At 37.2% G+C, this 26,070-nt stretch overlaps 1 protein-coding gene across 5 annotated transcripts in view; it reads left to right on the top strand.

Moving 5' to 3' along the window:
* LOC108965591 (cGMP-dependent protein kinase, isozyme 2 forms cD4/T1/T3A/T3B) overlaps positions 1 to 26,070 on the top strand; it is a 127,255-nt gene that overhangs the window by 70,805 nt on the left and 30,380 nt on the right. For 4 of the 5 annotated variants that reach the window (XM_018928114.1, XM_018928115.1, XM_018928113.1 and 1 more), the window contains one exon: positions 19,524 to 19,690. In XM_018928114.1, the coding sequence (XP_018783659.1) occupies positions 19,524 to 19,690 (167 nt within the window). Of the gene's footprint in view, positions 1 to 17,819; positions 19,278 to 19,523; positions 19,691 to 26,070 lie in introns of those variants that run through there. The other variant, XM_018928117.1, reaches the window with a different exon arrangement.

Genomic DNA, 26,070 nt, shown 5'->3' with positions numbered 1-26,070 from the left:
AATAATTTCGATTCGTTGTTGGATCGTGTATCTTTCCCTGATGAAATAGCCAACTTCACTGAAGAGAAATTTCAAATGAACAGAAAAGATAAGGCGTCGTTTGTTGACCCTATCGACCTACTTTTACAGCGTACGTATGAAGAAACTGGCCGAGATTATTGACGGCCAGTTCCAACACAACAATTAGCTTGGAAGAGCTTCGTCCGCGAACAGGTTTCGGACTCTCACGCGTAAATTCACTATTCATGATCTGTCACGATGAGTCACATAACGATCTTTCAATATTAGTTTTGAGCTTGGACGTCATTCACGAATTTCGTCTTGGAGTGATCTACGACTTCGATTGAATTCGTCATACCATCGTTTAACACCGGTCCTTGATAAAGATTCATCGTCAAAAAATTAAATTAAATTAAGTGCACTGTTGCTGAGTTAATCTTCGTCGAAAGTTGTAAAAATTATAAAATTTATTCGAGAGAAAAGTTTCCTGATTAATTTCCACTTTTTTCCGAGATGAATATTTTAAGTTACTGTAAACAACGCAATTAATGGTCGTAAGTCAAAGCGTTATGAGTAAGCATAACGTCAAAACTGTCAAGCTTTACGATAAAGTTCTGAGTTACCGAATTATAAAAGACTACCTATATAGCTCTTCTAAAGAAGCTTTACTTTAAGCTATGTCTGCTGCGTATCATCTAAAAAATTGTCACATTCCCAATCGTTAGATATCAGTTTCGCTGTGAATTTTTGAATGCGTATGTATGTTTGTATGGCCAATCTACAGTAGTGATTGTAAATTTTTCACACAGAAAGCAGATGTTCATAGTTACAGCTAAAGACAAGAAAACAGATCTACAACTATAACTATGAACGTCTGCACTCTGCGTGAAAAATTTGCAATGGCATCCAGCAAATGTTGCCCACTAATTAATTTAAAACCACAATTCCAGCGAAATATTTTATGTTTTTTTCTTATGAATTCCTCTACCTCCTATATTTTCTTCGCTGCCGCTTTCAGTGAATCGTTGGCTTCTATACCACATGCAGTGGCTTGTACGACCAAATGCAGTTGCTTGTTTTGCCGCAACTCATAAAATAGCATGTCTCAACCTAACCGCCACTTTGCTATCTATGAACATAGTATGTAGCTGCGCATGCGTCGCTGCCAACTTAACCATCCCACCATCCTTTAAGTGCCACTGATTGGCCRTTYRGCKTGTGCATTTACATGTAAGTTTAATAATGATGTTBCTGTRGTTTTATGTSAGCGCTTCGGGCGTTGCGCTGTTCTGCGACAAAGCGCGCCAATTTTTCCTACAAATATGCTCTAATGTCGCTGATAAATATACCGCGCATGTTGCACATGAAAGTGTGGCATTGTTGCAACACCACCGCCGAGCTGAGCAGCTGTCACATGGTGGTTACACTATAAATTATTGCAGGTACATGTGTGTACACTTCAAATTATGTCATAAAGCCGCCAATGGAATTGTGTTAGTATGTATGCATGTGTCACTGTAGTGGTATTTTGTGAYATGGCATTTTCTAGTTGGTCATATATTTTGCTTAATAAAGATTATCTGTTCAGAAAGCAGCACAATATTACAAATACCATAAACTACAGTGAGCGCTACGTAATTAGGAACGTGGATTTTCTGCGGAGCGCTATACTTTATTATATAAAAATGCCTCGATTTTTTTATGAAAATTTATGTTCTCTTAAATAGGTTTTAGAGGTCCAGAGAAGATATCTCGGTTGTTTGTATTCCATTATATTTTCTTTTTCTCTTCTGGTTTCTAGCGAAAATCTTCTTATTTATTGAATTCTCATATTTTTCAAATTTAAAACCTCTTTCTATTTATATTTACCATTTAGACTCGTCGGTTTTTTACCCATAGTTTAATTGCAAAAATTAACAAATTATTTGCAAAACTTTATGACCTTACTTAATCATATGTGACCTSKTCTACGAAAAGGGAGCTAACGTGCGAAAACTAGTTTATGACTTTTGGATTCTATCACGTGAAAAAGCATCTCATCTTCCATCCGAATCAACTAAGATTTTTTAACACCTAAGCCACCTTTCCGTAGAAGCTGTTGGAGATTTTTACTCCGTATGTATACCAAGTTTGCAACGAAGTTTACAACACTGAAAAAAAAACTATAAAATAAATGGTAAATGTTGAGGTTGACGTGCTGAGCCGTTTAGGTCTGTCCGTATATACACAAACAAGTCTCTTAGTTTTTTTTAGATATTGATTTGAAATCCTACAGATTTTTCTTTGGCATATAGCTTCCATATACGATATTTTTTTCTTACCTATGGAATATCAGTTTGATTCCAACATATTCGGAATTTTCTTACTACCTACCTCTGATAAATATTATTTTTTTTTTGGTCTGCCTCTACTTCTAGTTGCTAACTTTTCCTACTTCATTGAGCTGTCACTTACAAATATCGTGTAATTTTTTCCTACAGGGCGCGCCATCTGTAAAAATTCTTTTTATTTTTTTTCCATTTTCTTGCATTGCATTCCATTTTAATTTCTTTCGCCCCAAACGAAAAAGGGAATTTTATTAAATTCCATCCGGCGTTGTTGGTGTTTAGCTAATTGCTTTCAAGCTACATGATGCAATCATAACGTAGTGTCTCGTTATGGTTGGCAATTGTTTAATTATGGTTGTGTCAATAAAACAATTAACGAATCATTAGTAATGGTCAGAAGTGTCGAATATTTCCATTGAGTTAGAGRCACCAACACCAATAAGGAGACTGAGACGACATTGCTATTGTTGTTGGTTTTTTGTTGTTTATATCTTGTTTTATGTGACCATGGAGTTAAATAGGTGGTGAAATTGCGGCTGATGATTCGGACAAGTTGTTAGAAGGAATGAAGAAAGGAAGAGATGTCGTTCTGGGCGATTATATGATGGATTATTTTAAACCTTTATTTAACAAACCCTGTATAGATTCTTGTTTTTATTGTTGACCTTCTGAACATTCCGGATAATACCTAGCACAATTTCCAATCGCTTCTTCCWGATTAGAACCAAACCTGTTTTCTAACAGAACACATTTTTATGGACCCCATTTATTTTCGATGTAGTGATCGACTGCAGAAAAAGCAAACAAGTTATCAAACTTCTATCAAAGACGCGTCACAGCTTCTGGTCAGAATATAAATATGTCRCGGGACAGTGAAGAAGGAWGTGRTGAGTTGTTTCCAGYCCATCTTCTTCCATACAGCTTCTGCAGATGGCGTTTCCYAGCCYTACTKTATGGATAGCATTAGGGTCATGACGTATTAGAAGCCCTACAACTAGGGCGTTGCTAGCATTACTCACTTTATGTCTTGCGATCGATCTTGGACCAARGGTGTTTTTCCGACGGYGCATGTATTGATAGCGRCCCAGCACTGACCGAGCTCACGCCAATACCAGTTATTTAGGTAGAACAGCAGAGGATAAGGGAGCACCGACCCGCCATTCTACCGATAGCGGTTCTAGGGTCATCAGTTTTACAATCTCGTGCGATTCCGCTGTGGCCTGGCAGCTATATAAGCTAGAAAACACTGCAATAGTCGATAAGTCGGAAGTTGGAGTTAATAGAGAGCTCCTGACAGTGAGCTCCCCAACCAACATTCCTCTCAAGCTTTGACTCATCCGTAAAGAASCTCACTGGCCCTCTCCACCAACGGTTTCTTTCAACCCACAAATCCCTCGCCGTTATATGGACAGAGTTCCTATACTTAGTGATACCAAAATATTCATGACTAATTGCTTTGTAGTACTCTAGGTACGAGACGCTTTTCATCGTCTTATTTACAACTACAAATTAATGGTATCTTTCTTACTCCTCTCCATTCCACAAAAARTGATATTGCAATTTTGGAAAGCAAAAATTCGCATTTGCAATMATTTTTGCGCACTTACACTAATTACATTCAAATATTTTCTTTCCTGCCATTTCGAGCATTTTTAATTGCTTGACARCCCACAAACTACTAATTCATCAAAATACAAGTCGGAGATGCCGATCATACCATCGGCCAACGACACGATTTCTCCATTATTGGCCTTACCRCTTTGGCACTGTCTGGATAAKCCACAGCCACAGCGACAGCCACTACCACATTGGCGCATGCGCAATCATTCGATCAAGCTGCTGGAGATTACAAGCGTTCCTGGGAGTTGCCACACTGGAATTCCGCAAATGTCAGGGGAATTTCGGTATTTTGTTACGCCTCCAACACCGCCGCCACGCACTGTTGCTGCCACTGATATCAGCACTGCGTAGTCGCTGTAATGAATTCATTTTTGTACAGCTTCAATGCGCATGCGCGTTCATGCTGCGCTGCAACAAATTGCATTTGGCCCGTAATGGGAGCAGCATGCTGTGTAGCACACTGCCAAACGGCCATTATTGGTTACATTATCATCTAACTGTTGGTCACCGTTGTACTGCAGTGCAACTGTTTTTGTAGCTATTTTGAGATATATAAGGTTAGGTTAATGCGAATTTCGTGCCACACGTTCAGGTGGTGTTTTTCAATTCTTGCGTGGACTGTGTTAATAAAAAATTACTGCGTACACATGCGGTTGCTAATAGGTGTTTCGAGAAGAGTGAGTCGATGATGGAAACAATCGAAAAAATACGAAATTTTCGGTTTCGAGGGGTAGTAAAAAATTTGTGTAGCACTTGAAATAGCATTTATTTGTAGACTCGTTTGAAATTGGTAAATTATCTTGGATTACTGACCTTGAGAGTTCCTGTTTTGCTTAATTATTTAACCTTACGTCTAAAAAAAAAAAACCCTGGGAAATGTCGATTATAACCCACTTGGACCTCATGTTTTCGGAAAGATCATCGTTACATCGGTCTCCAGGTTCATCGGTCACTRTTGATTTATAACGAAAAGAGTGGCAAAAGAATAATTTCATCCATAACCGACACCAGACACGTCCTTTTTATTGCCAACCTTATATCGAATAGGGTCTAATATTTGGTTCCAAAAGCGGGATCTTTCATAAAAATATTTTTGGTACCCTTCTGAGTATTCCGGAACTCTCACTTATGTATTTCTCCAGAGCTTTTAAGATCTCTCTCTCGAAGTCTCGCCCTAAAACCCAACACGTTGACTCTTCGGAGAAAAAATGGCTTCTTTGGGTTAGTCTCTATTTTTGCAAAACTCGGCAAAACTTTTTTTGTAGTTATAGTGGCAGAATGCTGTCGAGTCGACAGTCCTTGACCGGTTAAAMAATCCGGGTCCGTTCGATATCCGACTGTCTTGGGAATAGACCCCCCAAAGCTCTCAGCCGATGGTATCAATCCACGCTCATATTCATCATYATATCATAAAACTTGGCAGCTGCAACTAAAAACAATTGACTCAACCGGACGGAAAACCCTGTATAYGATTTTTTACAGTGTTGCAAGTTCTCACATATGTGGCACGGTGAGTTYTTTTGCTTCACGAGACGCGGCTTGGCTCAAAAGTGTAATTGGAATTGCAAATGCTACAGCGGGAGATTGGTAATTTGTCTGTGAGAGTGTCACTTTTGTACGTCCACCGCTGGGCCACACTGCCACTTGAGCCACCATTTTTTTTTTCTTTGTCATCTTTAACAGTTTTTCTACGATCGCTTCTTTTTTCCAACTGATTTTGCTTTTGTGTTTCTTTTTTCTAAATTTAATTAAGCGCAAGCGTGCAACTTGTCATTTGCCACCGGCGGATATAAACCGTTTTGACAGTTGACAGTTACAATTAGATACATGCACGTTGGCAACAGCGATTTGTCATTTTCATGTTGATTGGCTTGACGCAGGCAAGTCAATAAACAGAATAATGCCGTCAACAACAACAACAACACCTCAATTTCCAATTCAAATCTCAAGCGGCGGCTTAAGCTCCAATTAATTGGCTTCACATATGCAGCACAGCGCCTTCGCATTCGGCTTCTGCCTGCTAGCTGCCACAAATGCTACTGTTGCATACAACAGCAGGGAAAAAAATTTTGATCGTTCAGTCTATTTGTGACAGCSAACAACATACAKGTCGTTATTAATRGTTGCCCATGTCACGACAACAACCACAAGCAGCATCTTTAAGCCAATAAACTGGTAGCTTTTTGCATATTACATGCCTCCCTTCCTCCTCTCACTTACTTCTGCATTTCGCTTGCAAATTTCATCCAATGATTTTGATCTTTATCCATTTTGATTAACTCGTTGCCACTGCTGCTGTGGGCTGCCCGCAAATGCGGCAAGAAGTGTGTGTGTGTGTTGTGTTTACTTCGTGCTTTGCTTTTGTTGTAATTTTCCAACTGCAAATTAGTGTTTTACAAATATGTAATTGCCTACTGGTTGGTTGCTGTTTTAATTTTTTTTTTCTTTTTTTTTTTGTATTTTTTTGTTGTTGTTCAGTTTCTTCGTTATTGATCGTTCATTGCAATTTGCTGCAGATTTCGTTTGAATTCATGTGTCCGGTTGCAGCCGCAGCTGTGTCTCCTCGGTTTCTCTGTCGCTCTCTCGCCCTCTCGCGCTTCACTTGCCGCCGTCGGCGTGTCTTATTTAATTACAAAAAAGTCTGTGATTAAAAATAATATCAGTTATTTGCATTTTAAAGCTTTTTAAGCATTTCAATGAACTTTTAAACGAACGCTTTGAGAAAGTATATAATTAACAGCTCGAGGGTCATTAGATATACATATACTATATGAAAGGATGTGTATTAACGTACATTTAAAAAATTCTGAGAAACATTTCCGATTACGATTTTTACCTTACAGACGTTTGTTGTTTCTATATTCAAATCTTATTCGCCAATTTCTACAGAAATAAAAATTCTCAATTCACTTCGCAAGATACTTGAGCAAACATGAAAGCTGAAAAGTTCATGTTGTTATAATAAAAAGCACAAATTTGGGAAAATTTGATTKTATTATTCAATTTGGATGTCAGTACACCGATACAAATATCAATCTTCTAAGTTTTCGAACCATTTTAGTAGTTYTTCTTTTGCTTCAAAGCATCAGTTTCGGTACCTTCTTTAAATAAACTATTTTCTTGTATTTTTGCATCTTTGGATCTTTACATACATATTTTTTTCGGAGTTTCTTGACCTAGATGTTGTGTAGCGTATCATTTGGAAAAACAAGTCCATCAGAATATCATAACTTATCAGGGTCTAGTATTATGTCAGGAATATTCTCATATCGGCTTTTCGATTYAGAGTAAATTGATCTGTTTATTAGAGCAGTATTTTTTACTATCGATGAAGTTTTTGAAAATATCTGGAAAAAAGATTTTGAATGTTCTTTTGGTCTCAAAGGATTCTACCAATTTTTTCAAAGCTTAATTAACATAGAGCCGAAAAATTTGATCGCTGGAGACATTATTCCATCAGTGTAAAAGTTTTGTGGTTTCTCGGCGAAAAACTGCGTCCCAAGTACAGTAATTTTCATAGGTTTCTCTTGGAGCCAACTTCCCAGCCAAGCTCTCCCAGTTTTTGCCAAGTCATCAAACATATGTATGGTCTAGCGTTGTCCTGATGGAAGACGAAGCCCTTTCTGTTGATCGGTTCTGGCCATTTTTCGATTGCTTGCCTCAATCTCGTCAGTTGTTGACAGTAAAATACAGGATCAATCGTTCGATTTAGTTGGAGCAGCTCATAGTAGATGATTAATTTTCAATCCCACCAAACACTCAGCATAACCTTTCGCGGCGTCAATCTAGGCTTTGCGATCATTTGTTGGGCTTCACCATGATTGAACCATGATCCTTTTCGCACATTATTTTCGCATTTGATCCACTTTTCGTCTTCAGATTGTTAATTCTGTCCATTAAACTTTTCACAAACAATTCATGTGTTACCCAACCATCGAGCTTTTATTGGTAGCCAGCCTTTCTTAAATGGTTGAAAACCGTTTGATGATGAATCTTAAGTTCTTTAACGATGCCATTGTTGCTTATGTGACGGTCCTGGTCAATCTTTTCCATAATTTCAACAATAGGTCGACCAGAGCGAGCTGCATTTTTCACATAGAAATTTCCACAACGGAAGAGAGCGAACCACTGTTGTGCTACRCGAACTGATACAGCATCGTCTCCGTAAACTTTACAATTTTCATGTTGGCTTGCTTTGCATTCTTCCCTTTTTTATACAAAAATCTCAAAATGTCGCGGTTTTCATCATAATTTTCACTTATTTTTGAACAGCTGTAACTTTTTTTCARCCTCCCMGAATTTAATTTTTCAGTTTTGGTTAATTGAAGCTTAAAGTTTCACCTTTCCAACACTATATGGTATGACACAATATGATTGGYASCACTGGTACGACTTTGGATCTTTAAAACTAAAAAAAATCGACAACTTTTCTCAGTGTAGATTTTAAAAATTTAAAACTATTAAATTAATCCCTCTTAACACTTCATAAAGCACAAGTTGTAACGACTGCTGCAAAATCGAGTTAACATGCCACAAACGTATTTCGTGACTTCCCTCGTTCATGCAACATGTAACAATTGCAACGGCTAATGCCAGCAACACTATGCGCAAACACTCACATACATATGTATGTGTGCGTTTGGTGGCGGCGTTGGTTTSCGGCCAGTTCGTAAGTAAATGATTGAGATTTTTTAGAAATCAATTCTACAGCAATGCAATTGACCTCAATCGCTTGGAGAAAAATTATTTGAATAAAATTGAGGATTTTGTGTGAAAAAAATRTTTTAATTGAAATTGTGTTGCATTTAAATACAAACAAATTGTATACATTTAAATGTTTGTATGTAAATGGGCATTTGCATAGCATGAAAGCTGAAATAATGTCTAGGCGCTGAACTCGCACTTGGAAAACCAACACATTTTCAAAATRAATAGTGACAAAACGACACTTTATTGCTGGGAAATTTTTTGCTATGTTTTAAACAAATTAATGCAATAGTAAATTTGTACTTGCCTCTGAAATATTTAGCTGTGTTTTAGCCGACGATTTATTCACGTAATTTGTGTTGGTGTAGTTCTTCCACATCTGGTAAAATATTTTGTGGCGTTTCGTTTTTAACTAAAAAAATTAAACAAATTAATTAATGATTGAATTATTTAAAATTAAATATTTTAATGTTCTCATATGTATACGAGGATTGCCTTTAATATTTCGGTATCTCTTTTTTTGGTAAACATTAATATTCTCAATTAAGATCTATACTCTTTCCGATACGTTTGAATCAATTGTCGAAGCACTTTTGCCACTCTGATTGTGGTATATMCAAAACATGCATTCTGAACGTATCAACAACCTGCTCGGGGGTCGAAAACGTTGACCTATTAGTTTATCTTTTATGTACGGGAATAAATAAAAGTCATTCGGTGCCAAGTCAGGGCTAAATCTGTGTTTTAAGTGGTCAAAAATGCAATTGTTTTAGTCACTGTGTGAAAGTTCGCAATGTCGTGGTGAAGAGTGATCAGAGATGATTCCTGATTTCTTGAAAAASAACTGGCAATAAATGATTGCCTAGCACCCAGAATTTACTACACTTCTTTGTTCTAGAGGTATGGTAGCGACATGTACAACTTTTCCCAAAAAAAAAAAACTGGCAACCATTTGCTTGGGTGTGCTTCGTGTGTGAACAGCTTTTGTTGGATWCGGCTTATCTTGAAAYGCCCGCAYAGTCAACAGCTGTAATACTTTCGATTTCCTRCCCGTAAATAYACGATTCATCATCTGTCACGATGTAATAAACGTGTTTCGAAGGACCGCTTTCATATTTTTTAACATTTCTCTCSACCAATCGACCCGAGCCTCTTTTCAATGAAATTTTTATTCATATTGAATGCATACAGRTCCCACTAATGCCTATTGTCTCAATCTTACAATAGGTCAAATGATGATTTTACAATATCAAAGTATGTGCGCCAGCATCAATAGTTTCCGGAAGAACAACTGTTTTTTTACCTTCACAAAATTCGTTTCGGAGTRACCTCGATTGGATTCACCATACTATCGATAAACACTGATCATTAATGGAGCTTCATTGCCACAAATTTAATTAATTTCRTCGAAGCAGTGTTCTTGAGTTAAAGGGTTATATGGGCTTTCTCGGGTAAAAACAGCATTTTCCAACCATTTTTTTCTCAAACAAAAAATTAAGCATTTTTTTTAATTTTTTTGTTTTTTTACAAACATACACTATTTACAAAGAAATTCTGAAATTGTTAGAARAAATATTTTAAACTCGGCCATTGCGATGCCATTTCCGATAACCCCTCGAAATAAACTTAACCTGGTTAGTTTCGTGCGCACAAGTTCTCAAGGCTTTATCTCCGAAAGTATTACTCGGATCAACTCGAAAATTTAGGAGAATATTCTAGATGTTGTAGAATTTAGACAATAAAAAAATCGATTATTTGAACCCCGTATACCCATGTAACYGCTTAATCCACGTCGAAAGTTCTAAAAAATAATCGTTGTTGCCTGCGATGAATATTTTGAGTTACTGTAAACTACACAAGTAACGGCCGTTTGTCAAAAAATTTTGAGTATGTAATACTAGGRTTGCCAAGTCCTAAAATATAAAAGGCAACACAAGTAAAAAACGCACCTGTGAAAGGTATTCCAGCTTCTGTGCAGCTTTTATTGAATAAAAATGGTCCATTTTCATTTTTAAATTTCTGCGGCTATTTATTACTTCATTTGCAACAAGTGGCAGGCTACCAAACAGCTTTTCAGCTAAAATTTGCATATAATTTTTTATTTAGTTTTTTTTCATAAGTAAAATATTGATTTATAAGCATTGTAAATTAAACAACATTTTAGGCAGAAAAGTTTTTAATATTTTGCCATGACATTTTTCAGCAATAATTTATGTAATTTTCTTTTGTGCATGAAATAAATGTCCAGCGATTTTTAATTCATAAAGCAGTTTTTAGATCTATATGATTTATAAACTCGATTTGGAAGAATAAAAGCTGAACTGACGTTGCCACTTTTTTGATTTAWGTTCCATTAAAATGCAATCCATAGCAAGCCTAGATTAAAAAAGAAATAATAATGATACTCAAAAAAACTTKTACACCAAAATTGACAACTAAATTAGCTGTTAATTTGGTGAGTACTCATAACGAAGCTGGGCAGACAGCACGCTGGTGGTCCGAGTCTGATTGCTTGGCAGTTGGCAGTGTTGCAGATTGTTGGTGGTGGTATATGCAGCGTATATACATATATACATTTATATATATACACTATATATTTCTGATGTTTTGTGTACACATTTATGGCCGATATTCGACAGCTTATGACACGCAACACTTCGATTTGTGCCCACTCATTGCCACACACTCGAAAGTTGCAACACACAATGACATGACATGTGCCTAGAGTACACTGGCCGGCGGTCAGCATGGTGCAGCATGTATTTGTCGCACGTTGCTCGTAAATRTTCTCCTTAAAACTGTGACATGTCGCAACCGTGCGACCACAGCGACCGGACAAGCAATTGGTCGGTAATGCCACAAACGCAAACACGCAGCCAAACGCAATACGCGCAAACGTCTTGWGGCACGCACGTGGCGATTAGTTGCTAAGCGCGCAATCGACATCTCTGACGTGAAAATAAAAAAGTTTTCGGAATGCAATTTTTCTCAGGGGACCAACCGCCGCTATGGCCTTWTGCTTGTTGTTTGCCGTTTAAGTCGTGTTCCATTTGCAGTGTTACATGCGTTACGKTTTTTGACAGCAACCGTTACACACGAATGAGGTGCTGTTCCCATTCAATTTAATTTTTATTCTCTTCGCTTGCCCTCTGCTAATTATTAGTAGATAATTTGTTAAATTTGCTTTTGTCGAATTTAGATTATATTATTGCACACATTTTCTTTTTCTGTGCATATTTTACCTCATTATATATCTTTTTTTAAATTGCCTGTTTTTACTTCGCTCCTCAAAAAAGAAAATAACAAAATCAGTTCAAGTGTTTCGGGTAAAAATATTAATATATTTCTCTTCTCAATTTTGGTTGTTAGTACATAACTTGTCGCCTTCGGTTTCCATTTTGTCTAAATTCATCTCAACCACTTCATTTGATATCAACACACTGGTACACACCGATAATATRTAGGTCAACAACTATGATTGGGCCATAACACTTGCTTGGTTCTACTGCTAGAAAATTCTTCTCCATTCGATCACGGTTTTTGTCCTACATCAAACAGAATCTCTCGAGATCCTTTTAGAAGCTTCTAGGCTCTTCGGATCAAGATCCCATTTAACAAATGAAACAAAAGTTCGGTCGGTATGTGYACACTGTACATATYCCTATTCTTTATTGRCGCAGACACCGCTTGCACAGTTATAGTCGAGTTTACAACCGCACTCCAGTCGTTCTTCCTTTTAGTAGAGTAGAGGTCATGCTTATCCTATGCTTTCCCCGGCGGGTACTGCGTCGAATGCTTTCGAGGCTGGAGTGTTGTCATCCATCCACAATGTGTTAATTCSCTGAACTATGTCAATGTCGTCGGATATCTCGTACAGCTCTTCGTTCCATCGGCTGCGGTATTCGCCATTGTCAAAGCATAAAAAATAAATCTTCGGCAAAACCTTCCTCTCGAAAAGTCGTAACGTCGACTCATCAGGTGATTTCACTGTCCACGGGGGGAGATGATGAGTGACTTGTCAAATTTGGTCTTTGTTCGTCGAGATAGGTGTAGATTAGATTAGGCTCAATAAATCTATTATCTACTTTCGTAAATAGATTATGCTCTGTTAAAACATTTCTTTGCGCACACAATCTTGTTTAAAAATTTCTCAACCCGAAAAGGTGGAGAAGCAATTCTACATGAGTTTGCTTTATGGAGCTCTATGTCAATATTAACTTTATCCTATCGGAACACTTTAGTGTTTTTCAGCCAGAAGTGGCTGCTATTAAGCTGYCGGGTTACGTACTGTTATAAAGTGCTGTTTCTATCAAGGAGACATTCACTCCGACAGCAGGGCGGCGATACTAACGCTGAGATCGCTAACTGTGCAGTTAAAGTTAGTAAAGGAGTATTTGTTCTCACTAGAAAAAGCTTCAACCTACTTTATCATCAGACTCATCTGGGTTTAGGATCATAGCGGACAATTGCAAAGTCAACGAGCTAGCCAAAGAATCAATCTTGCTGCGCTCACATCGGAATGGCACCCAAAAAAGTAGCTTRCCGCAATTTCATGAAAGCTAAGCTTGGAGAACAATCTCTAAAGCCAATAGCAGTACTACTTTTATATGTAAATATACCTAGTTTAATATTGCTTGATACCTAGTGTTATCCCTTATCTACCAGATAATCTCCTTCTTGGCTTATAAATTTCAAATTTGACATCTGAAATATTTAACCTCAATTTTCAACAACTTTTACCAAATAGTTTCGGCGCATTCATTATAACTTACATATAGCATAAAGGCGGACATAAATATTTGCCGAACTGGTACAGACATGTCTTCACTCATGCAATTGCTTTTATCAGCGGATCATCAGCATAACACGCTATCGCTTGTAGAAATCGGATACACTGATTTCCTTCAGTTTCCTTGTTGTTGGTGTTGCTGTTTCAATCAGCTATTGGCTCAGCCTAGCGTGGCAGGCGACAAACAACCAGTTTGCAATTGAGCCTGTGGCTTTAATTTCGTAAATTACCGCAAAATTTATTTTTATAGGCAAAGTGCTAAATTTAACTTAATCAACGGCAGTTCGCCTGTATGTGTGCGTTTATTTGCTATCCGCCTGCTGCAGGAAGAGTGGCTTACACTTTTTGTTTTAATAAAAGCAAAAAATTCTTGTGTGATATAAATTCACTCAACTGCGATATGCACAAAATGCGGATATTATTGCGTCAATAAAATGTCAAAAATTAAATGCAAATTTGTTGTAAAAAATTAAAAAAAAATACATAATTGTATTATGCGTGATAAAAGCTGCCTACAACACAATTACATACATGCAAATTGCATAGCGGTACTGTTATACGCAAGCGCGCGCCATTTCATTGGATGCAACCGACCGCYGGCAGCTACTTGCATGGCTGTGAAATGCCGCGCCACTGCTACGCCCAACCCATTTATGCAGGCGTTCATTCCGCGCACTAAATTGTCGTTGCGCATGCGCAGAAGGCATTCGCAAGTATCTAAATATGTGTATGTAACGGCATGTCAAGCACGGCACACCAGATGCAGGCGTTCGACATTGAACGCACCTGGCAGCGGGGAGCGGTGCGCAATTTATGAAATATTTATATATTTTTATTGAAAAAAATTATAAAAAGATAATAAAATTCACTAAAAGAAAATAGACATATACGCGCTAGTGTCCAACGCTCAGCAGTGGGCCGTCAGCTGCCGCTGGCACTTTAGCACTTATCGGCGCACTTAAGTGGAGCAGCGCCACAGCTGTGACCAGCGCGCAGCGCYAACTAAAGCAATGCGCTCAATGCCTCGAAGGGTTTTATGCGTTTATATAGATATTTACGCATGGCGCAATTGACGTACGCCCCGCCTGTGTCACGCCAGCAACCGCGCGGCAGCTCAAACAAAGTTCGCAACCCGTTCGCCTGCCTCGTATACGAAACCTTTCCATGTTTGTGTAAATTGGTTGTTTGTGTGTTTGTTATATGTAGTCTCGAATGGGGTGGGCATCGATCATTTGCTGGAATTAGTAGTTATTTGCTTAACATAAATATTTTTACTGTAGGCCAATCTTTAGCTATCATTTAATTATACTAGTYCTGTCAAGTAGCAGTAGTAGTAGTTGTAGTAGCTCTGCATCTAGAAAGTGCTCAAATAAAATTTTAGAAATTTTATTCTTCTTCTTCTTAATTGGCGTAGACACCGCTTMCGCGATTATAGCCGAGTTAACAACAGCGCGCCAGTCGTTTCTTCTTTTCGCTACGTGGCGCCAATTGTATATTCCAAGCGTAGCCAGGTCCTTCTCCACTTGGTCCTTCCAACGGAGTGGAGGTCTTCCTCTTCCTCTGCTTCCCCCGGCGGGTACTGCGTCGAATACTTTCAGAGCTGGAGTGTTTTTGTCCATTCGGACAACATGACCTAGCTAGCCATTTTATTACATTATTAAAATAATTTTTAAAAACCGGTTCRATTCATCACTTCGCTGCTCGCCATGTTTCTGTCCTGTCTTGTCAACAAATTGCCATGTGAAAGCAAAACTGAAGTACAATAATTGAATTGAACCCAAAAGAGTTTGCGAGAGCTACAGTTTTAATCTATATTGATCTTATTTTATTATACCAGCTTGTTTCATTTGCACCAGTTGAGCGTACGATCCTCCATTTTCCAAGTTGTTTGTATAATTGCAGTATATAATATACCATTATATTATTATACCAGCATTATATATTATACCAGATTTCTTTATTTATAACAATTGATATAATTTCTGTGTATATCATCCAAACTTAATAATTTCGCTATACCAATTTATTTTCTTTATACCAGTTACATCTTCGATTAACCATTTTCCCAGTTTTTCCCATATTGTGCATTTGAATTCAACTCAGAAGTCTTTGTGTGCAATAAAGTGGTATAATTTCAGTCTATACCATTCATATTTTATTATAACGGTTTATTTAATTTATACCTGTTGGCATAATTTCAGTACATATGTATTATGAATGTCTAATTATACCAAATATCTTAATTTAAAATAATTGGTATAATTTCAGTATATATCATCCATGTTTGATTATACTAATTTATTTCCAGTTGCCCGTTCGATTCACCATTGCAAATAGCTAATGTAATTCAAACACTATCTTGGCGACAAGCGAATAACCAGATGCTATACTTTACCAATATTTTCCAGATATCCTTTGAATAACTCGATTTTGTGGTAAAATGTGAGCCCATTATTATWAACAAACTTTGTGCGAAAGGGTTTCAATTGAAATGACCTAAATTTGTACTTTTTGTTATAAGCTCAAGGAGATTTACATAAGCACAAGGTTATGCAGGAATTGATCCCTTTGTTGCCTAATAAGCCAAGCAATGCCAATCTACAATCTAGATCTCTTTACTTTCAATTTAAAAAAWAARTATTTCATTGTTTATTCAACAGTTATTTGCAAACATCAGTTCACAAGTCAAAAATATATACATATGTCAAGCGTTGATTATACTCGAAACCAAAATATCTTTATATATTTTACATATATGTGTAATATTATAATGATAAGAAAGTACAAACATAAATTGAGATTAAATGATAGTTATACCAGTATATACCATATACGTATGTACATAAATTTATTCAATGGAAGTGAGTGAGCAAACAGCTGATACATTATAAAAGGAAGAACCATTGAAGGTTTATAACCCATTCCACAAAAAGCATATGCTCCGTTTGTCGCCTTCGATTCACCACAATACTGCTTGTTATGTTTCTCTCTGCCCTCTTTGCAATAAAAAACATATTTTCGAGAACAACAACAAGTTCTTRCACTTTAGTTCAATATTCAAAGTCCATATGGGAACGTAATTACAGTGGTTTTAACCGCTTGGTTCTTTTTAGTTCTAATTATACCAGTTGTTTTTTTCAATTCGCCATTCTTGAAATTCGCTGACTCGTTTATTATACTAGTATTTTGRTTTTGTACCAGCTGTTTGTTCGATTCGCGATCTTGAAACCTATCAGCTCGTTTATTATACCAGTCTACTTGCTAGTTTTTAGTTGATWTTATACAAKTTTAATTGATTTATACTAGTTGCTTGTTTCATTCGCCATTGTTAACTTGGTTTGTCAATCAATATACTAGTATTTATAATTTATACCAGTTGCTTGTTCGATTCGCCTTCTTAAATCCTGGCAGCTAGATTATTATCCTAAAATTTGGCGTGTCGCTCATTACACCCGTCTATTTCATTTATACCAGTTGATTGTTCAACTGTTCTTGAAACCTGTCGGTTGTTGGTTGGTTTATTATACGAGCCTTATTAATTTATACCAGTTACTTGCTCAGTTGTCCTTTTTTGAAAATTTGCAGCTTGTTTATTATACCAGTTTATTTAATTTATACCAGTTGCTGTTCGAATCACTGTTATTCATTCTAACTTCTAAAAAAAACTACTTCATAAGTCAACTTCGTTCACCACAAATTTAACCCCTTATTCTGGTACGACTATGTACTATATATYAACCACAACTGTGATGCTGCACATGAGAGTTCTGTCAGAGACAAAATTGGCTGCCATTCAAAATATTTTTTCGCAAACACCACAAACAATTCCACTTAGTATAGGTATATATATATAAATACATACATAGAAATAAAAATGAAAGAAAGTATTCTGTGTCAACTACTTGAAAGAGGAAATCCATTGCACTGACGGTACTTCGAATGCGCGGGAACTTTGGGGGGATTTTATGAAAATTACGAAAATAAAATTCTCTTTCTCGACCTCCGTTATATAAATCAGTAGCACCGTGCTTGCGAGAAGTGTTAGGCGCTTTTTTCGACGCTTGGTCTTCGGCCACTTTTCTACACACTGCAAGCTTTGGCTCCGCGCTCGGTTTATTACTATTAAATATTATCATTTACCAAAGTGTTGTTATTGCGCGTACTTTTKCTGTTGTTGTTGATGCTGCCGCAGCGTTAATGTGGCAAGCAAACAGCATCATACCGGCAGGCGAACGACAACGTCAGACTCATTTTAATTGCTTTTAATTGAAAAACACAACTACAACAATAGCAAGCAAACTAAAAAACAAGAGCAAGCAAAGTCAATGAAATAAAAAGCARTAACAAAAATAATGTCAGTGCTGCAGCGAGAACAACAACAAACCGTAGCAATGRCTGTCAGTAGCTGCCACCGCCGCGTACAATAGTCCATGCCATTGCGCGCTCGAACGCGGCAACGAAGCAAATACACTGAAATCATAATACAAAAAAATAAATAAAAAGCTGAAACATATTAGAAAAGCAACAACAGCGGGCGCTGCGCGGCGCATCGTTTGGCAATGAGCCACCCAACTAATTGAGAGTGTCAGCTGTGTAGCGCCGCGATGCGCGCTCCTTACACTCGCTTGACAGTGCGCTGTGCGGTAGATTGAAGCGCAGTGAATTGGTTTTTAGCGCGTGACATTTCGAAAACGACCGAAGCGACAATCGCAACGAACAGCGACATAAACAAACCCAATTTTTTTAATTATCGCACGAACAACATATTGATCAGCTGTGTAACGAGAAAGTGACAAGCAAAAACCGAAAACGAAAACAAATTTAAGTACCAACGCGGAGTATAAAACGACGACCTTAGGGCGCGCATWCACGTACGCAAGCGCGCGCGGCCGCCGTTCCTTGCAGCGGTGTGACAGCGCGGTTGAGACGCCCAGCAGCGATAAATAGTAGAGGAGAAGCGCTACGTAGCAGCCACACAGCGTGAAGTGCTTTAACGCCGGGCGCGCGTAGTTARCATAGCCGAAATTTTTTCCATAAACAGTCGCCGCAAGACAACAGCGCGCGTTGGTTCGATATTACAAAGTGTACTTAGTTTGAATAAAGTGGAGTGCATTCAAGTTTTTTTTCTGTCTGCCGTGCTCCGTCAATTCGCCAATCATGAATTTGTTTCGCCTCAATAACAAGAACAATAGCAYAAGCGATGTTGTGCAACGCGATACGCGTCACTTGGAAGATCAACTGGTGGAATTGCGCCGCGAACTGSAATTAGTGCGTGAGGCGTTGCATCGCAAATCACTCAAATGTGCCATATTGCAGCAGGARCTCGAGAAGAGTCAGTGCACGACATGCCATCAATTGCTGAGCATCGTCTCGATCGGCAGCGATACAACACAACCGGATGGTGAGCCTGAGGAGGACGATGATGCGTGCGCCTCGAGTAACGGTCATACAGATGTCATAACTAAACTGCAAGCTGAACTGCAATTGAAGGACGCGCGCCTCATCAAGAATCGTGATAAAATACGTTTTCTCTGCAGCAGCATAGCGCGCTTGCAACAGGAGTGCGCGAATAAAGATCAAACAGTGACGGAACTGCAAAATGAATTGGATAAATTTCGGCAAGTGGTGCGCCCGCTGACGCAGGTATTCTTGCAACACACYGCGGAGGGCATTGAAGCGGCAGCAGCAGTTGCGGCGCATAGCGGCATGGAATCGACGCGCATAGTGGCAACAGGCAGTGAGACGCGCATAAAGCGGCAGGGCTACAGCGCGGAGCCGCTCTCCGATCTAGTGGACGCGGATAGTGAGCTGATCAAGATACCCAAATCAGAGCTGTAAGCGCGGAGAAGGGCGACATACGAGAATATATATAACATATTTTGTACTTTTAAATATTCTTGCATATACACTTATGAAGAATTCTTTCAACGCATCATTTGCTTTTATTAATATTTTTATTCTTATTGTAAATTGTTATTTTTGCCTGCTTTGTTTACCACTTAAGCAGCTTTTTCTATTTATTTTTTGCACTCAGCATGTTTATCAAATTTCTCTCTTTCTCTCTCCCTGATTTCTTATAGATCACGTGAACTCATCAAATCAGCCATATTGGACAATGATTTCATGAAGAATTTAGATATAACCCAAATACGCGAAATTGTCGACTGCATGTATCCCGTCAAGTATGCGGCAAAGAGTCTCATCATCAAGGAAGGCGATGTCGGCAGCATTGTTTATGTCATGGAAGGTGAGTAAACCCCCAAAGTGAATAATTGTTTAAAGCAAAAGACATGAAGTGAAGCCAAAATAGCATTGTTGAATGACAAAAGTCACCAAGTGTAGTGCGCGCAGTTTTTAAAAAAATAAACACAACAAAAGTTGCTACTCAATGCTAAGCACTGCCTTAAAAAAAATATTAGCCAAAAATTGAAATAAAAACAAGCGTTGCGTTGCATGTTAAACACCGACTGCTTGTCCATTGCGTCCGCGGCTGCTCGTCGCTTACTCACAAAGTCGATCAGTGAGGCGCTTTGCTGCGCGCCGCCTAAATGTAGGCACTATTTTTTGTGCTGTGTGATAGTTTCAATGATCGCACCGGGTGTGTGAACGCCTAAAGTTTTAACTATTTAATTTGGTAGTGTTCTTTTTTATTTTCGGTTTATATGGTTAAGGAAATTGTGCTGTTGTTGATTGAAATTGTCTAATAAGGAAAGTAAAGAATGCAACCAGATAATCCAATTAATCTGTTAGAAGAATTTTTGAACACATAAAATTATGTACATAATTATATATATATATGTATATGTAGGCACATATGAATGCATATGCTATTAGAAGCAGGCTTAAGATATATTTTACATACATGCATACATACATAYATTTGCGTAMATGAAAACAGTAAAAAAACATATTTAACGATAACACATTCGGACTTGGCAAGTCAACAAGCGTGTTTAATTATGTAAAAGATACACCTAAAATAATAAAAACAAAAAAATTACCGTTACTTTTGATTTCTCCGTTTTTCTGTAAAGTTAATAGATGATTTTATGTTTTGTTTTTCTTATAAAATTTAGTTTAATTAAATTTAGAATCTCAAAATGGCCTTTAAGTAACTGATGAAATTCCTTAACCAGCTTTTTCTGGTAGAAATTTGACTATTAAATTCTCCTAGAAAGAGCAAAKGTACTTAAATTTCGCCTTTCTTTTTATACACATACCTTATAGCAACAATTCCGATGAAAACGTTCCATTCAATTTATTTTGGTTTAAACTTACCAAAGTTGCAAACTTCTGTTGTTTACCACTGAAATGGAACAGAGCATGGGAATTTTTCTGCCTTATCGCAACATTTGTTGCACGAATTCAGCCCCCGGTTTTCCATCCAAGCTTAAGTGATCTATATTAATTGCTCCTTTGATAGTCACTGCTGTAAGAATCATAAATTATATGTAATAGCCTTTTCGTACAGCCAAATTAATTGAGTACATTAAGATTAGAATTGAKAAACCAGTTTTTGCTTTTCGCACAGCTCGATAACGATCAGCTGTTCTTCATTCATTCTTCATTTTGTRTTGATTATATTTTCTAATGATCATATTTCTTCAGCYGATTGCTATTTTATCAATGTACACAACCAAATTTACAGTCTAGACAACAACCAGCAGAGTTTCAAACCAGTTTCAACTTGATTTGAATTCCATTACAAATTAATGTAGTGAAATAAAATGTTAATTTTGTTTGATAAATTGATCTAAATTAGCGCTAATCGAGCAAAAGCTGTTAATAGATCAATTAACTCCGATGCGAAATGACTATAAACTTGCTACTTATTGAAAACCTTGAGTGATTTTGAACTATGGCAGAGCTATTGKGTTAAATAAATCAGTATATTCAATAACTTTCCTCTGTTTTCCATAAACATCATAGTGATTTCGCTGGAGAAAAAAATCATTGTATTTTGAAAATGTATCGTATGATTTATCCTCTCAACGTCTGCATCTGTATACCTCAATCTATTCTTAACATGTCCTTCTTGGAAGTGTATTATTAATAATCCCATTCATCCTCTCGACGGCTGCCTCCCTCTATGTTGCTAATTCCATTCCACATGGCTTTCTCCGAGGTTAGGTTAAGTGCTCGATTATCAGGCAGGCAACATTGTATTAATCAGGCCTTAAAAATGCAATCAATGTTAACATTTTAGTATTATTTTGTTATGAAGAAAATTATTCCAGAATCTTATTCTTCGTTTCACTTGATTTTGCCTTTTTAAGAAATTGTAAAAGTATTTATTTTTCAAAAAATACTAAAAATCCCAAAAATGCGCAATTCCCAAACTCGTCAGCCTTTTTTTGTTTTCGTTGATGTATAATTAGAATAAACTTAAAAACAAATATTATAAAGATTTTGATCAGCACAATCATTTACTTAAAGATCACGTCTGAACTCAAGTTCGATGAAACACTGTTCAAAGTAATTGTTGATTAGCACTTTGAGATAAGAATATTGCCCCAATTTATTTATTGTCAATCGCGAGTTATTCAGTATTAAAAACATACAGATGTTTTTATGCATATGTATATGCATACTATATAGTGTTTATATACACATAAATATATTTTCTAATAAGTAAGTGAGAATAGAAACGCGTCTGCTCGATAAAACGCAGATACCAGTTCTACCAAAATTATTTTTTCTTTGCTTATCTGGAGATAAAAATAGCATYAATCCCTAAAGCTATCTCTACATATTATTGCTATGTTATGAGAGCGCAATCTCCTTAGCAAGGAGTCTATTGAACGGTTTGGAATCGTTATTTCCTATTTACTTTTAGTTTTACGCGCTTARTACAACCCTGTACCAGTGATCTTGTTAAAATTTCGGTTATGAATCACAATTTATAATGATGTGACGGTCTTTTGCTATTTTCAAAGTTATGAACCTAGCTTTTCTCCGATCAAGGAATATTATTTCCATGATAAACCATTAAACACCTAGTTTTAACAAAGTGAGTTTAGAATAGTCTGATTTTATACCAACTCATCCTTTTTTTAAATATGAGAATCAAAAATTTTAGTATAAATTACTTCTGTCCCAATCTTATACCCTAATGAATTCGTAATCATGAATCATCCCACAGTGTTTTGTCTTCTTTGATTTATACAGCTGAGAAATTGTTTCAATCACCTGACAAGATGTATTTTCCCGTAGTTCCTAGGTGGAACATAGGGCCTCTCAATCACTTGACAAAATCCGTATTTTCATCCATGAGACTAAACTTGTATCGAATATCTCATACAAATTTATGTGTAATATAATGGGCCAATCGCTTTTCGAACCCCGATTCATCGAGGCTCAATCTATCAATTTATCTGTGAAACCTTTATCAATAAATGTTTTCTGGACCCTTTATTTTAGACTGCGGAATTACCCTATTTCTTACTTAGAATCCATATTATTTTAAGAATTGMTTAAAATAAAATGAAAAATGTGAAGTAATGCTGGCCACTCTACTTCCTCTACATATGCTCTCGAACAGGTTTTTGAAGCGCTCCGCTCCGCTCTTGCAATGCACAGCAGCTGTTCCGTTGCCGAATACACCTTTTCTGCGCAGCGTACGAGCTCCATTGYTTGCGAAAACACTTTACCTGTAGAGCGTTTGGTCATAAGCAGAGAGCACGCGTTATACTTTTTTTGTTTACACGCCATCTCCGCTTTGTTTTGTATACCTCGTTGCCATGTGCAATGTGCGGCGTCGGCGGTGWTCGCTGGAGCACGTTAGCATTTATTGAGCGCTCAATTGTTCAGTTCGAAAAATTTTCGAAGTCATTATTATTACAGCTGAGCGAATAGTCGAGGAGGTCCACAAGCAAAAAGCACGCACATACACGCTTACATACATGGCATGATAGATGTGGTACACGGCTGGTTATGTGATACAGCGCCGAGAGTGAGCGCGTCTGGACAGCAAAGCGTCTGTTTGCCACATTCGGTTATCTGCCATAATATGTGTGCGGCACTAAACATTCGATTAGTGAACGCGAAGCGATTTTCAAGCGCGCGCGCTTCAAGTAACGCGCGAATAAGATCGCGAAGTTCGTTGGTTTTTCTTCTTAATTTGTGCTCGATATACTATACTACATGTATATTGATAAAATATATATTATATATTTAATAGAATTAATTGGTTTTCATTACTCGCTTTGTGCGCGCATTGTGCGGTCTGTTTGTGAGTTTATATATATTTTTTTTATGTGAAAGAAAATTGTTTATTTGTTTGTGTGGGTTTGGCGACATGTGCTGTATATCGCCGGCGTATACTTTTCTTGTTTTATAATATTTAATACAAACTGTGTGTACGAAAAAACTGAAATTCGGCGAAGTCAATGAACAAAAGGCAAAATATTATATACATATGAGTAGAAAAAAAATATTAAAGAAATTAAACTATTAAAAGTGGCTGTGGAGTAGCAATGTGAAAGAAATATAAAAATTTAGTACAAAAASAAAAGACAAAAGTATTWAAAAAAATTTTAAAAATAAAAAAARWACAGTGTAGATTAAGATTTCATCAAAACAATAAAAGCGATTTCGAAAAGAAACAGAAATCACGAGAGAGTTGCTAAATTGAATTTACTTTACTTATATCTCTGCTAAAGATCACGTTAAAATGTAGACGCTATGTTAATTGACAATTTGCAAAAACAAATAGTGCAAATAAAGTTTTTTACTCAGTGAAATTTTTGCAAAAATATTTAATATACGTTTATGACTCAACCGACGCTGCATAAATTATTTTCGTTAACATTGCAAACAAATTGTTAAGAWATCGAGTTGTTAGTCATGCTTTTTGACACCAAATTCAGCCATTCAATTGATCATTTTATTATTACTCAACTCTAATWGAAGTTGCAGTTGTTATTTATAGATAGCAAAAATAAATATTTATTCAGAGCGCTACGGGTTTATCCAACTTCTTATATCTTTATTATAGATTAATGTAAACATGTTAATTTTAATACATCGGAATACTAATATCGGTATATTGATTATATCGTAATTTAATATTACATAATTAGCACCACTTGTCCATATACATAGTCTGAAAGTACTGTCCGTTTTGTTGACCTGGAGCCGTAAACTCCAGAGCACCTGATGCCAGTCGGCACAGCAATCTGCAGACGCTTTTTTAAAGTCCTAAGAATTAACGTATGTTGTTCTTGTTCTTGCATAATTCTGCCGAGTTGACAGTCCTTGAACGAGTAAAAAATCTGATTACGTAAACCCGACTGTTGTGGGAGAAGTCGCAGGTTGAGTTGGGTCAAAGCTAGATGGGTAGGTTTTAAGAAGAGTATTCTGTTAGAAGGTCTCCATCCATCTTAGCTTTAAGTTACCGGAATACAGTATTGTTTTCAGTCACTGCTATTASACGATAGATACGAAGAGCTGCGTCTTTCAGGGTGCTGAGCATTCACTCCGACAGCAGAGCKKAAATACTAGYGCAGARCTCGTTAATTGTGTGCTAGAGGCTGCAAAACCTACGAACCAGATAGAAGGAGCAACGTTGCACCGCTCGCATCGGAATGGRACCGAGTTGGATYCCAAATTGGCGCCTTGCATTCCAGCACTAGATCAATGAACCTCACGTGCGCTTATTAGGCGCTGGTCAACAATTCCTGTAAGATCCTCTTGGCCTAARRTAGAACGCAGWAGATCTACTGAACTACTTTTTCTTGGCAAAGTTCATCTTGCCACAATTATAGAGGTTCTTACTGGACACTGTCCTATAGGCATTCTTGCGGTAAARCTAAAAGTTTTGTCAGACGCTAGTTGACATAAATGATTGGAGAAGGSTGAGATGGAAGCATYCAGGCACTTTCTTCTCTATTATCTAGTCTTTGCAAGGTAGAGGCTGAAATATCTTGGTAGTCTTACCTTCTAWGATTCAGCAGACTGACATTGGCCGTCCCAAAAAAGTCAAAGTGCTTTGTCATCTTTTGATCTATTATATGTGTAGGAGTCTTCACGAATTACTGCAGAATGAAAATGTTCAGATTGGACCACTTTAGCATACAGCTGCCATACAAACTGACCGAAATCAAGTAAAGATATCTTTTTTGTAATTTATTGCCTACCATTAGGTTAACATCGTGTCGGTCCAACCTTATTTGASGTTGACGAGTTTTTCAGACGATTTTTTATGACTTAATATTTATATTCAAATATGTGTGTGCCCTGCGTAAATGTGCATTTATATATAGATATAACTTCTCATATTCGCCACGCCTGCTGATTCATCTCATTTTTGTGTGTAACTTATTTCCCGGAATTCACAAAAAAATGCTAAACAAAGGCRAACAAGTTTAACTACACCCATGAATAAATACAAATTTGTATGAATGCACATAATTGCAGTTGCATGCTGTTAGCGCAAGCGCCTAGCGCCCTGCCAAGCAGCAAACGAGGGTAGCAACAAAACTGGAGCGCAACTGAAAATGCAAGTGCAATACAACCACACTCGCACACCTCGAAAGCACCTAGTTTAAATTTTTGTAGGCATATAGATTATGTATAACCCCACTTATGCATATAGCTAACTGTAAATACTTTATATGGAGCAGGTCG

The sequence above is a fragment of the Bactrocera latifrons genome, unplaced genomic scaffold (assembly GCF_001853355.1).
Source record: "Bactrocera latifrons isolate USDA-ARS-PBARC rearing strain unplaced genomic scaffold, ASM185335v1 scaffold_142, whole genome shotgun sequence".
NCBI classification, from domain to species: domain Eukaryota; kingdom Metazoa; phylum Arthropoda; class Insecta; order Diptera; family Tephritidae; genus Bactrocera; species Bactrocera latifrons.
This window is presented reverse-complemented; position numbering and strand designations above follow the sequence as displayed.